The sequence below is a fragment of the Amia ocellicauda genome, chromosome 14 (genome assembly GCF_036373705.1).
Source record: "Amia ocellicauda isolate fAmiCal2 chromosome 14, fAmiCal2.hap1, whole genome shotgun sequence".
Classification (NCBI taxonomy): domain Eukaryota; kingdom Metazoa; phylum Chordata; class Actinopteri; order Amiiformes; family Amiidae; genus Amia; species Amia ocellicauda.
The window spans coordinates 9,196,293-9,209,556 of NC_089863.1; the positions used below are offsets into that span (position 1 = coordinate 9,196,293).

The 13,264-nt window shown below is 50.1% G+C and overlaps 2 protein-coding genes across 5 annotated transcripts; one reads left to right on the forward strand and one right to left on the reverse strand.

Annotated features, from left to right (window-relative positions):
- Positions 1-5: 5 nt before the first annotated feature.
- nop9 (NOP9 nucleolar protein) lies at positions 6-3,877 on the reverse strand. 3 transcript variants are annotated; one of them, XM_066722865.1, is made up of 12 exons: positions 3,722-3,877; positions 3,064-3,386; positions 2,722-2,958; positions 2,414-2,629; positions 2,215-2,322; positions 1,981-2,122; positions 1,697-1,889; positions 1,230-1,370; positions 1,017-1,139; positions 682-894; positions 465-570; positions 6-252 (listed from the first exon to the last, which is right to left on the reverse strand). In XM_066722865.1, exons 2-12 carry the CDS (start codon positions 3,251-3,253, stop codon positions 98-100), a joined length of 1,824 nt encoding a protein of 607 aa, XP_066578962.1. In that variant the 5' UTR covers positions 3,254-3,386; positions 3,722-3,877; the 3' UTR covers positions 6-97. The 3 variants fall into 3 exon arrangements, with proteins under 3 accessions (XP_066578962.1, XP_066578965.1, XP_066578964.1); XM_066722868.1 differs by lacking the exon at positions 3,722-3,877 and adding an exon at positions 3,633-3,688; XM_066722867.1 differs by lacking the exon at positions 3,722-3,877 and adding an exon at positions 3,542-3,677.
- rabggta (Rab geranylgeranyltransferase subunit alpha) lies at positions 3,461-10,674 on the forward strand. 2 transcript variants are annotated; one of them, XM_066722870.1, is made up of 17 exons: positions 3,461-3,596; positions 5,024-5,057; positions 5,186-5,296; positions 5,403-5,527; positions 5,647-5,834; positions 6,135-6,362; positions 6,674-6,757; positions 6,889-6,971; positions 7,167-7,262; positions 7,546-7,645; positions 7,749-7,800; positions 7,909-7,997; positions 8,079-8,167; positions 8,592-8,708; positions 8,804-8,917; positions 9,101-9,188; positions 9,361-10,674. In XM_066722870.1, exons 2-17 carry the CDS (start codon positions 5,055-5,057, stop codon positions 9,507-9,509), a joined length of 1,716 nt encoding a protein of 571 aa, XP_066578967.1. In that variant the 5' UTR covers positions 3,461-3,596; positions 5,024-5,054; the 3' UTR covers positions 9,510-10,674. The 2 variants fall into 2 exon arrangements, with proteins under 2 accessions (XP_066578967.1, XP_066578966.1); XM_066722869.1 differs by lacking the exon at positions 3,461-3,596 and adding an exon at positions 4,510-4,662.
- The last annotated feature ends 2,590 nt before the right edge of the window (positions 10,675-13,264 follow it).

Here is a 13,264-nt window from a genome sequence, read left to right on the forward strand (position 1 = left end):
CATAATTGTTTGTTCTTAGACTGGTTATTATGACTTATTATAGAAACAGATCTGCAGACAGAAAAAATTAGAATAAAAATACAAAAGATATCTCCCGTCACTTTAAAATGTCACTGAACATCATTCTCTTCTTGGATTGGGCTGTCTGGAGCTCCTCCCACTGGTCCCGCCTCTTCAGGAAGTGAGTCAGGGCGAAGTTCCGGAACACGTGGTGACCGAACTGGTCTGACCTGAGGGTGGCCTTGCTGCCCACTGAGAGAGTGAGAGAAATGTTGGGGGTTAAATACAGACAGTGTTGACAATGTTTCCAGGGTGCCATTTCTCCACAGAACACAGAGTTCCGGAAACAAATTCGCGTCGCGTGTTCCGGAATATTACATCTGGGAACTGAACATCTGTATGGTGTGATCGCAATATCAACACTCACTGACACTGGTTCATTGACCGCAGTGAGGGAGACTCACCCAGTTCCTGTGCGATGCCCTGCCTTGTCCTGAGGGACGCGCTGCTCCACACACTCTCCAGAGCACGACTGCCAAACTTAGAGCACGCCATCTGCACGTAGACACCCTGAGAGAGAGAGAGAGAGAGGGAAAGAGGGAGGAAGAGAATGAACTCCTGTTTTTATTGGGTTGTTTTTTTCCTGTTAGAAGTCAGACTTTCTCACACTCTCGCACCGACCTTCAGCCTCCTCAGCATTTTGATCCTCCCCTTCTCGGTCAGCGACGTCACCAGAGCCTCCAGCACGTGGCTCCCCGACTGGTCGGTTGCCAGGGTCAGGAGGTCGCTGGGGGGCAGGGCCCTGAGGGAGACCTGGAGGACGGAGCTGTCTGAGTAGGAGAGCAGTGACTGGACGAGGCAGGAGCCGTGATACGTCACTCCAGAGAGGGGGCGCTGAGAGAGAGAAGCCATAATATTAGCACTAATAAACGACGCATACACTGACTGACAGAGACACAGAGAGAGAGAGAGAGAGAGAGAGAGAGAGAGGGAGAGACAGGTGGTGCACTGTGTACCTGTGTGGCCTTTGTGTCGCCCTCTGTGCTCTCCGTTTTGTAGTACACCTCCCATGCGAGCAGCGACAGGAGGAGAGGGGCGCAGGACTGGCGTCTGGGGGGGGGGTCCCAGCAGTGGAATGCCTGTGGTGGGGGGTGTCAAAATTATGATTATTTATATTATTACTGCGCTGTAGTCCTCCTCACGTGTGTGCTGCAATGATTCCTCCGAACCTCCAGTAGGCTTTGCATCATCTGGGACTGCCGCTCCTCCTTTCTGACGCAGCTCTCCGCTAATTGGACGATGACACCCATGTGACCCGCCGCCAAGATGGCTTCCAGACCCTCTAACAGCTCGTCAAAAATCTTCAGGAACTGAGAGAAATAGTGTGTATTGTTTATTTCCTGGACTAGTTATTTAAAGATAAAAGCTTTGGTAATACAAGTATACTTATGTCAACAAAGTAAACAAATTGAATTGAGACAGGGATAGAGAGAGAGGTGTGGGGGGGTCTACACAAACACAGTGTTGTCATTGTTCACTGTGACCCAGTTCTCTCATGAACACAGAGTATAATCTGGGAATTTATCACCCTATTAACACTGACTGACTGGACACTACAGTACACTGCCCTGAGAGAGAGAGAAGGAGAGAAACAGTATTACAGACGGACGTATTGATGCACTGAGTGGGTGGTTACCAGCTTGTAATTGGCCGCAGCAGCCACCAGTCTCTGCACGGGGAAGTTCGCGATGGGGTGGAGCGCCAGGGTGACCAGGTGACCCCGGAAGTGGTTCTTGTAGAGGTCGCGGAGCTGGGACTTTTGGGACACGGTGATGAGGGTCTCCAGGAGGCGGCTGGATGTCTGGTCCTTCAAGAACACCAGCAGGGGACTACACACAACACACCGATTGATGCCAATTAACACCAGCGAACGCAGCCACAGACAAATGAAGAGACGGACGGACGGATGTATGGACAGACCTCGTCCCGGGTGCAGCGCCGAGAGTCGTCAGGTATTGCATCATGCCCTGGGTGAGGCGCTGGCAGAGGGCAGGGCACTTCTTGTGAGTGGCATTGAGGACTGCCTGCAGCACTGGGCTGGCCAGGGAGTGAGTGAGAAACACTGAGAGAGAGAGAGAGAGGGTTAATACGAACACTGACTGCACACTTAAGTACATTAGCACTGCACTGAGAGAGAGGGGCAGTTAGACTCACAGCTGCTTTGCTCCAGTAGGCAGTCTGCCAGTCTCTCCAGGACGGCGCTGAAGGAAGGGGGCGGGTCGAAGTCCATGGGCTCCGGGTTCGAGTCTCGGGGCTGCTGGCCTGGAACACACATGCACTGAGCACTGAGCACAAACACGGCACTGAACACACTCCACACACTGAACACACTGCACAGTCGACTCCGCGGTACCTGTCTTTCGGTCGCTGTGCCCGAGTGATCCTGCCAGCGTCATGGCGATCCTGCGAGCCACGAACGTCCCGTGGGTGTCCCGGGCGACCTCCGTCAGCCTGTCCATCACCGCATTGCTCAGCAACAGCAGCTGCTCCTCCAGAACCTCACACCCGCCCTGGGCAGCACCCTCCGCCTCTGAGGCAGCTTCCTGGTCCTCCGCTTTCCCACCATCCCCTGGGGAGACGGGACCATAGAGAGCAGAGGCAGTGAGGTAGAGCGGAGGGTTGGGTTTTACTGGTCAGTCTGTGCGTCTCCGTCTCTCTCACCTGTCAGTCTGTGAGCCTGTCTGAGCGCGCTCTCTAGGACGTGCGCCCCACACCGGTCACATGACACGGCGGCGAACTCCGCCCCCGAGTCGCCCCCCAGCTCGGCCAGGACCCCTCCCACCTGGGCAGGGCTGGCCAGGGGGAGGAGCTTCTGTAGGGTCACACTGCCAATCATGTCTGTGGCCACAATGGCAGCCCGCCCCTTGATCTCAGATAAGACATTCTCCACGAACATGTCTAGAGGGAGAGAAGATAGAGAGCGGGTTAATACAGTACTACACTGACTGACAAACTCATGACTATTCTAGGAACAGAAGCGCTCTCCTCCTCTCCATCTCTCACCCATCTCCTCTTTAGGGCCGAACGCCTCTTCCAGCCTGTCGTTCACCCTGCGGAAATACCCCACGCTGAGATTGTCCAGCCGCGGCCACTGTTTACTCCCCCGATCCTGCCTTGCTCCACCACCCTTCTTCCCGCTCTTCCTCCCTCTCTCTTTGTCCTTCCCGCCTTTCAACTTGGTCTCGCCCCCCATCTCTCTCTTTCTCTCTGCTTTCACTGACTTCTCTCACTCTCTGTTGCAGTGCAGTAAAGAGACTAAAGACAATTCTGTTAAATTGTCTCAGTCTCTCATTGCGAGTGTCTGGATACGAGGTGGAGTCTTCCCTCTGTAAGACAGGAAATTGGTGTAAATGATCGCCCAGTTGTTTAAAACAATAAACACACAAACAACAGGAGCAACAAGTTGTGCACTGCAGTGGACTGTAGTCTACTCTACGGCACTGTAGTGCACTGGATTGTAATGCACTTTACTTCAGCGTACATGTATTGTGTAGTACTGTAGTGGATTGTCTTGTGGGACCCTGTCAGCGGTCACGGTAAGCGGGATAAAAGCAAGTGGACTTTATATTTACACATATGCCAGGAAACGATCAATCGTCCTCATGTTCAAGTTAAGACATTGAAAAAATAATCACATCACAACGCGAACTGCACTACTCACATGTCCAGGCGCCTGGTCGCAGAGTGATGACGCGCTAGTACGGAACGGAAGCGGTTCCATTTCCTGCGCTACGTGGACGACCTCAAGATGGCGTAAGAGTCTAACCAGGCCCTGAAGTTAAAGGGGAGGTTCTACACTTTACAGCATATAACCATTCATTCTTGTTTTGAATCTTGAACTTACGTAAAGACAGCACTGTAAATGTATCATTCATCCTGGGGCAGAATAACGGTCCGTCACAAGCTACAAAAACAACCACCGCTGTGTTGACCTGCACGTATTATAATGTAAAACTGAAATAAAAGCCGACAGACTGAAAATACAGTCGACATTCCCTTTCATGAATGTTAATCGCGTCATAGAGCGGCTTACGCTAATGGCTGATCCCCTCATATTTCATACTATTTTTACGGAATCCGGCATTGCATATCCTCAAACGCGTTTGTGGTCTAGGCCCCATTTGACATGGGTTGCAGAAACACTAAAACAGTTTTCTACATAAACGCGTCAATATTATTATCCTCATAAACAAACAGTCGCACATGCGCACAACTGCGAACAGGGACAGTTTTTCTCCAGCGCAAACCAAGTCTGTGGCGAGGGGGGGCGGTATGGACAAGCCCATTCACAGCAGAAAGAAAAAACGAAATAAAAATAAAAGAAATATCACCGTGCTATATACCTATATACAAGATACATTTATACACAGAAACATGTACCGAATACTTGTGGTTGTTGGGGGTGAAATACATTTTCTTCGAGGGCGCACCCCTGCCCAGCCAGGTGGTGAGTCCCTGGGCAGCTGTGGCTTTTTCTAGGAAGAGAGAGTCGCGCAGCCCACGGTGAAAGTAATAATATTCAGGATATCAATTCCAGTAATAATTACAATAATAATAATAATAACCACGGGTCTGGACCTGCGTCGCATCAGACACGCACAGGTACAGTGATCGGGACGACACCTACACCACCCTGCATTTAAACACAGATTGCAGGGTGGAGAGATAATAATGATGATAATAATAATAATATCAAGAGCGTGTTCATCGCAATCGCAATCCATGTGTTGATTTATAAAGAACAGAAATGCGAAATATGGTGTCTAGTATTGCACACGCTTTTACGCGTCAAAAGTCAAATCATAATATTAATAATGGCAATAATTACACGTGTCGTGTATTGGGTGTGGATCTGAGATGTTAGGGAGGTGTCTGGCGGCCTCCCTGCCCATCCTCAGTTAATTAAAGACTCAATTAGACAGATAATGCCCTTTTAACTGATTCATTAACTGTTCATTTCCAGGGCTGACCCGCGGAACTGGTTCTCAGCAAGCATGGTGAGAGCCTCCTTCATGATACTAATGATCGTAATGATGATGATCATGCTCTGCACTGTGGTTCGGTCCGTGTGTCTGCTAAAGCCCACTGCCCTCCTCTCTTTCGCCCATCCCTCTCTCTTCCCCAGCACGGACGAGTGAAGCTGAAGTCCACCGCGCAGCAGGAGGAGGAGAAGCGGAAAGAGAGGGAGAAGAAACTGAGCTCGTACATCACTGCCAGAGACGCCTGCTTCAACAATGTACTGACACACTGGCTCACTGACACACTGGCTCACTGACACACTTCATATACTGATGGACTGATCTCTCTCTCTCTCTCGCTCTCGCTTTCTCTGTCTCTCTCAGCGGAAGGAGGGTGTCCTGAGTGAGGAGAGCCTCCAGCTGACGGCTCAGCTCCTGGGCTCGAACCCTGACTTCGCCACGCTGTGGAACTACAGGAGGGAGATCCTGCTGCACCTGGAGACCATCAAGTACTCTCCACCATCCTTCAATTAGCCCCAATTAACGCCAGTCGGTACCAGTCAACCAATTAGCTACATACACCAAAACACAGGCGATAATTCTCTCCATCCCTCTCTCCCTCTCGCAGGTCTGAGGACGAGCTGCAGGTGCTGTACGAGGCCGAGCTGTCCTTCCTGGAGGGGTGTCTGCGCGTCAACCCCAAGTCCTATGGCAGCTGGCACCACCGGGGCTGGGTCGCCCGCCGCCTCCCCCGGCCCGACTGGGCCCGCGAGCTCAGCCTGTGCGAGCGCTGCCTGCAGCTAGATGACCGCAACTGTGAGAGGGAGGGAGAGAGGGAGGGAGAGAGTGTGTCAGTCAGTCAGTCAGTGTGTTAATCTGCCAGTCTGTATGTCAGTCAGTGTCAGTCAATGTGTCTGTCATTCAGTCAGTGTATCAGTCAGTCAGTGTGTCAGTCAGTGTATCAGTTAGTGTGTTAGTCAGTTTGTTAGTTAGTCAGTGTATCAGTCAGTCAGTATGTCAGTTAGTGTGTCAGTCAGTCAGTCAGTGTGTCAGTCAGTCAGTCAGTGAGTGTATCAATCTGTCAGTCCACATCAATCTCCTCTCTCTCTCTCTCAGTCCACTGCTGGGATTACCGCCGGCTGTGTGTGGGGGTGTGTGGGGTGTCAGTGCAGGACGAGCTCAGTTTCACCGCCCGGCTCATCGGCTCCAATTTCTCCAACTACTCCAGCTGGCACTACCGCAGCACCCTGCTGCCCGCGCTGCACCCGCCACCCGGGCCCCCCGCGCCTCCCGGCCACCTCTCGCCCCCCCGCGCCCGCGTCTGCGAGGAGCAGCTGCTGAAAGGTACAGAGAGGGAAACAGGCTCATGCACTGACTGTCTGACTGATGAGACAGAAGAGGTGCAATTCTACCACTAGGTGTCAGCTAACGCTACAATCTGTGACCAGGGATTGGAAGACGGAATATAAACGAACCAAACTTATTTCTTCTTCTTCTTCTTCTTCTTCTTCTTCTTCTTAAATAGTATATTATTGGTTATTATACTGTAATGATGATTGTTACGATTGATACTTGTTCTGGTGATGATGGTGATGTCATTGATAGTGACGGTGATCCTGTAATGATGTCATTGATGATGTCATTGTTGTCATCAGAATATGAGCTGGTCCAGAACGCCTTCTTCACCGACCCCAATGACCAGAGCGCCTGGTTCTACTATCGCTGGCTCCTGGGCCGAGGTCCGTCTGTCTGTGTGTGTGTGTCTGTGTGTCTGTGTGTCCCTGTGTGTCTGTATGTGTGAGTCCATCCGTCCATCTGTGTGTCTGTGTCTGAGAGATTAATTAAAGAGTGTTTAATTGTCTGCCCCCAGCGGAGCGTGAGGAGGTCATCAGCTGTGTGTTCATCAGTCGAGAGGGGGAGCATCTGGTTGTGGCCTTCTCTCGTCCTGTAAATGTGAGTCAGTGCGTCAATCAGTCAGTGTGTCAGTCAGTTTAGCAGTGTGTCAGTGTATCAGTTAGTGTGTCAGTGTGTCACTCAGTTAGTGTGTTTGTCAGTGTGTCAGTCAGTTTAGCAGTGTGCTAGTGTGTCACTGTGTCAGTCAGTGTGTCACTCAGTCATTGTGTCACAGTATCTGTGCCTCTCCCTCAGGCTCTCAGTGGGGAGCTGGTGCTGTTCGTGGACGGGCAGCCGGTGCAGGTGGACTGGCGCAGCGCTCACCCGCGCCTACAGTACTGCCCACTGTGGGTATCCTTTCACGGGGGTCACCAGGGGGTCAGCGGTCAATCAGTGGCTGACACAGTTTGCTTCCTCAGAAGCTGGTGGCTTCTCTAGAATCAGTGTCAGATCTGGAGTCCCACTTCCTGTTCCCTGCCAGCTGTGAGTCAGTGCAGGCCTTACGCCACCTAGAGTAACCGCCATAGAGAGCCATTGTAATATAATAAAGTGGAAATGGACAAGCGACAGTGTCAGTACTAGCGTGTAGTGTGTCATTTTGTAGTGTGTACTCTTTAACGCACCGGTGTGTCAGTTGTGCCAGCTGCCCCCAGGCACGGTGAGTGAGCAGAGCGTGGAGCACAGCGTGACTGTGCACTGGGAAGACGGACGCAGGGAGTGCGCCCTGTACGCAGGTAACACACACACTCACACATACACACACACACACTCACACACTTACACACACACCCACGCACACACTCACACTGACTGACTGTCTCTCTCTGTCTCTCTCAGGTCGCACAGAGAGTTGGTGCCGAGACACTGCGACAGACCAGGAGCTGTTCAGGTAAGACTGTCTCTCTCTGTGTCTCTGTGTCTCTGTGACCAGACTGTCTGTAAGAGATCTGATGGGTAAGGAATGCACACTCTCTCCCTCTCACTCTCTCTCTGTCAGGAGTGATCTCTCAGTAGAGAAGACCTCTGTTCTCCAGTCAGAACTGCAGTCCTGCACACAGCTGCTGGAGCTGGAGCCCGACAACAAGTGTGAGTCTGTGTGTGTGTGTGTGTGTATGAGTGTGTGAATCTGTCTGTGTGTGTATTAACCTGCTTTGTCTGTGTGCGCAGGGTGTGTACTGACCATCATTCTCCTGATGAGGGCGCTGGACCCCCTGGGGTACGAGAGAGAGACCCTGGAGCATTTCAACACCTTGAAGGTGAGCGGTGTATGCCTGCCAGTGTGTCTATCAGTCTGTAATTAAATCACAACACTGTGTCTGTATGCCTCTCATTCTCTCTCTGCCTCTCAATTCAGGGCTTTAGTGGAATGACCGTTGTAATCAGTATTGCCAAACACTTTATATCATAATATCGATAAACACAGGAGGGACAAATGTTTGTGTGTCTGAGTGTGTCTGAGTGTGTCTGCGTGTGTCTACGTTTGTCTGCGTGTGTCTGTGTGTGTGCGTGTCTGTGTCTGTGTGTCTGTGTGTGTGTGTGTGCCAGCTGGGCTGTCTCCCTCGCCCTGGAAGAGTTTAATTTGCTCAGAGTTGTTTACATTAGGGAAATGAGGGAGGGAGGTGGCAGATGTTTTAAAGAAGTCTGATCTTTCACTTTTATATCTCTCTCTCTCCCTCTCAGAGTGTGGACTCTATGCGTGTGGCGTACTACAGTGACCTGTGCAGTAAGTTCTTGATTGAGAACACCATCCTGAAGATGGAGTACGCAGAGGCCAGGGTCTTCATTCTGTCCGGCAAGGTCTGTGTGTGTGTGTGTGTGTGTGTGTGTGTGTGTGTGTGTGTGTGTGTCTGTCTGTCTGTATTAACCCTCTCTCTCCCTCTCTCTTGTTACAGAACCTGACAACTCTGTCTCACCTGGACCAGCTACTATTGGTCACTCACATCAACCTGTCGTCCAATCAGCTGCGAACACTGCCCCCCCATGTCGCCATGCTGCAGTGCCTGGAGGTCAGAGGCCAATTAGATAGCAATTAACCAATTAACCACAATTGAGTGTGTCTGTCTGTGTTTCTGTTACTCCCTGTGTGATTCACCTCAGTGTCACTCTCTTCCCTCTTTCCCTCCCTCCCTCTCCCTCTCTCTCCCTCTCTCCTTCTCTCTCCCCCCCCCCCCTCTCTCTCTCTCTCTCAGGTGTTGGAGGTGGAGGATAACCAGATCGACAACGTGGATGGACTGTACCACCTGCCCAGGCTGGAGGAGGTGTGTCTGCGGAACAACCGTATCCTTCCCCTGCAGCGCAGCGGTGCGGTCCACCTCGGCACCATAACAATCGCAATGATAGCACTAACACTCGCATTGGGATGTTTTTAAAGAATGATAATAATCACGATGATAACAGTGATATTGACTCTGTCCGGTCAGCCTGTTTCCTTGACCCGGCACCTCTCTAGGAATTGGCAAGGTGTCTGACCTCCGACCCCTGGCCACCTGCCCCAAACTGTTCAAGCTCGACCTCCGCGGAAACGCAGTCGCTGAGCTGGCCGAGCTCCAGTCAGAGCTGGCCGAGCTGCTGCCCACAGTGAGGGAGCTCCTGTTCTGATTGGGCGGGAGGGGCACACCACTGCGCACTGCCACTACAGCCCTGAGTGTGTGTGTGTGTGTGTGACTGTGCGTCTGACTGTGTGTGTGTGTGTGACTGTGCGTCTGACTGTGTGTGTGTGTGACTGTGCGTCTGACTGTGTGTGTCTGTGTCTCTGTGTGACTGTGCGTTTGACTGTGTGTGTGTGTGTGACTGTGCGTCTGACTGTGCATCTGACTGTGTGTGACTATGCGTTTGACTGTGTGTGTGACTGCATCTGACTGTGTGTCTGTGACTGTGTGTGACTATGCGTTTGACTGTGTGTGTGACTGCATCTGACTGTGCATCTGACTGTGTGTGACTATGCGTTTGACTGTGTGTGTGACTGCATCTGACTGTGTGTGTGTGTGTGTGACTGCATCTGACTGTGCATCTGACTGTGTGTGACTATGCGTTTGACTGTGTGTGTGACTGCATCTGACTGTGTGTGTGTGTGTGTGACTGTGACTGTGCATCTGACTGTGTGTGTGACTGTGTCTGACTGTGTGTCTGTGTGACTGCATCTGACTGTGTGTGTGTGTGTGACTGTGCATCTGACTGTGTCTGTGACTGTGTGTGACTATGCGTTTGACTGTGTGTGACTATGTGTGACAATGCGTCTGACTGTGTGTGTCTGTGTGACTGTGCATCTGACTGTACGTCTCACCGTGTGAGTGCGTCGCTGTGTTACTGTGCATTTGACTGTCTGTCTGTCTCTATACACATGCTACGCCAAGCTCTCTCTATTTTTCTCTCGTTCTCTCTCTCTGTTTGTGACATATACCCCTAATCTCAACACCCCTCTCCCCAAGGCTCTACTCCCTCTCTCCCACTCTCTCAGGGTGTGTCTGTGTTCAAACATTGACTCCTCTCCTCCTACTCCCTGTGCAATTCCCTTTCTCTGGCTGCCTCAGTTGGGACCCTGTTTAAGAAATTCTGGACCGAGACAGAGAGAGAGAGAGGAACAAAGGGGACGGATGGAGAGAAGCTACAGATAAAAACAGAGAGATGGAAGAAGTGAATGAAAGAACAGAGAGAGAGAGAGACTCGCACAGACACAGAGTTCACCCCCCCCAGTGAACTCTGAACTCGAAATACTGTAACCCACACCAGTTAACCAATTAATAAACACTGTGTGACACACCGACACTGGCTCTGTCTGCTCTGTGGGGGGAGGGTGACTGACACACACACAGACACACTGACACTCACATACACACGCTGACACAGACTAACACACATAGTGACACTGTGTCTGTGGCACAAGTGTCTTCTGCAAGTCATTGGCTGTGTTAAAACAATTGTTAAAAACGACCAATGCCAGCGCTTTGAATCGTGTGTGGGCGTGGCTTGCCGAAGAAGGAGTGGGGCTGTATTTGAAACCGCGTTCTACCCATTCTATTCATTCTACATACCAACAGTTCAGTAATGTTTAAGTGTTGGTATGTAGTATGTGTAGTATCGGTAGTATGTGGTTTCAAATATAGCCTGGGTTTCATCATAACGCCGACAGTTCAGCTCTGTGCGTCTGACGAAAGCAGCACGTACACAAGCACGCGTGTGCGCAAGACATGGGGTTCTGTTCTGAATACCAGGACGCTGTGCTTTTAATTACCAAACAGCCAGAGTGCTGCTGCTGCAGAGACAGCACATACTGTGTGGACTGTTTTTGTGATTGAGATATGGTGCACATGATTAAAGATAATGTCTTACTAGTTTTCTGAACATGTAACTGCAGCTGTAGATCACGTGAAAGCATATGATATGATATACTTAGATTTTCAGAAAGCTTTTGATAAGGTTCCACACCAAAGACTGATCCTCAGATTGGAAGCTGTAGGCATTCAGGGTAATGTAAGTAGATGGATTATGAACTGGTTGATGTCTAGGATACTGAGGGTGTCGATTAGAGGAGTCGCTTCTAACTGGAGTGAGGTTGTTAGTGGAGTTCCACAGGGATCAGTACTAGGGCCTTTGCTTTTTCTAATCTATACTAATGATCTGGACTCTGGGATAGTTAGCAAACTTGTCAAATTTGTAGATGATACTAAAATAGGTGGCTCAGCAGATACAATCTCGGCAGCACAGGCTATTCAAAGGGACTTAGATAATATTCAGTTGTGGGCCGACACCTGGGAGATGAAATTCAATGTGGACAAGTGCAAGGTAATACATGCAGGTAACAAAAAAGACATCACCCACTGTTCCACTGTACTGCCCACTGTGGGTATCCTTTCACGGGGGTCACCAGGGGGTCAAAAGTCAATCAATGGCTGACACAGTTTGCTTCCTCAGAAGCTGGTGGATTCTCTAGAATCAGTGTGAGATCTGGAGTCCCCTATTAGCTGTGACTCAATATATAATGTAATAAATATAATAAAGTGGAAATGGATAAGAGAGAGTGTCAGTGTATCAGTACTCAGTGTGTAGTGTGTCAGTTGTGCCAGCTGACCCCAGCCACGGTGAGCGAGGGGAGCGTGGAGAACAGCGTGACTGTGCACTGGGAAGACGGACGCAGGGAGTGCGTCCTGTACGCAGGTAACACACACACTCACACTGACTGACTGTCTCTGGCAGATGAAATTCCATTTGAACAAGTGCAAGGTATTACATGCTGGTAATATAAAAAGCATCAACCGCATCAAACCAGAGGAGCTTTTCCAGATCAGCAGGGACACACGCACCCAGGGACACAAATGGAAATTGGGCTTCAAGGCATTCAAGATGGAAAACAGGAGACACTTCTTCACACAGAGAGTCTCACAATGTGGAACAAACTCCCCAGAGATGCTGAAAATTTGGGAACATTCAAAAATAGACTGGACAATCACGATGGTTCGAATGGCCGCCTCTCGTTTGTAAACTTTCTCATGTTCTAAGTGTTGTGGAATTTATTGCTACTTTCTTCCGATTTAAACACCACATCATTTAGATGAATGCAGTGAGAAACCTCTCATTTACTTTATATGGAAAGAAACTATTATTATTACTCTGTAACACGTTATATTAACTCAGTATTAAGACAAGTACAGAAGCGCGTTACGTTACTAACACGTTACCCCCAACTCTGCTGACAGACTCACACACACTGACACACATGCACGCTGACAGACTGACACAGACACACTGCTCAATGGAAACACACACTACAGTGCAGTGCAGTATATTGTATAGCATAAACCACAGGAATGACACATGAGAGAAATGCTGGTCATGTGACTGACAGTGTGAGGGTGACGGGGCAGTTGGCTTCAGAGCAGCACCTCGGTAAGAGGAAGGAAGAGCTCAGAGGAACCGAAAGAGGGACTGAAGACACTCCAGTCCTTCCTGACACACGAATGACCGACCGGCTGACCGACTTGCTCAGGGGCCATTTATCTGTCTGTTTAACACACCCTTTCCTGTGAGTAACCTCTGTGACATCATCACTATGACATCATAGGTGTGAAATTTGCTTAATTAGATTTAAGATGTAAAGATTGCAGTATCGCTAGATTGCGACACACACCCACACATTGACTCACTGCACCACTCTACTGGTAGAATGAATACCTCTCATTCAGAGGGTCTCTCTCTCTCTCTCTCTCTCTCTCTCTCTCTCTCTCTCTCTCTCTCTCTCTCTCTCTCTCTCTCTCTCAGTGCAGTGTTGCTGTGTCCAGTCAGTCCGTTTATTCAGCATGTTTGCAGTATTGTACACCACACTGACTGGACACTGCAGTACAAGAACACTGCACTAA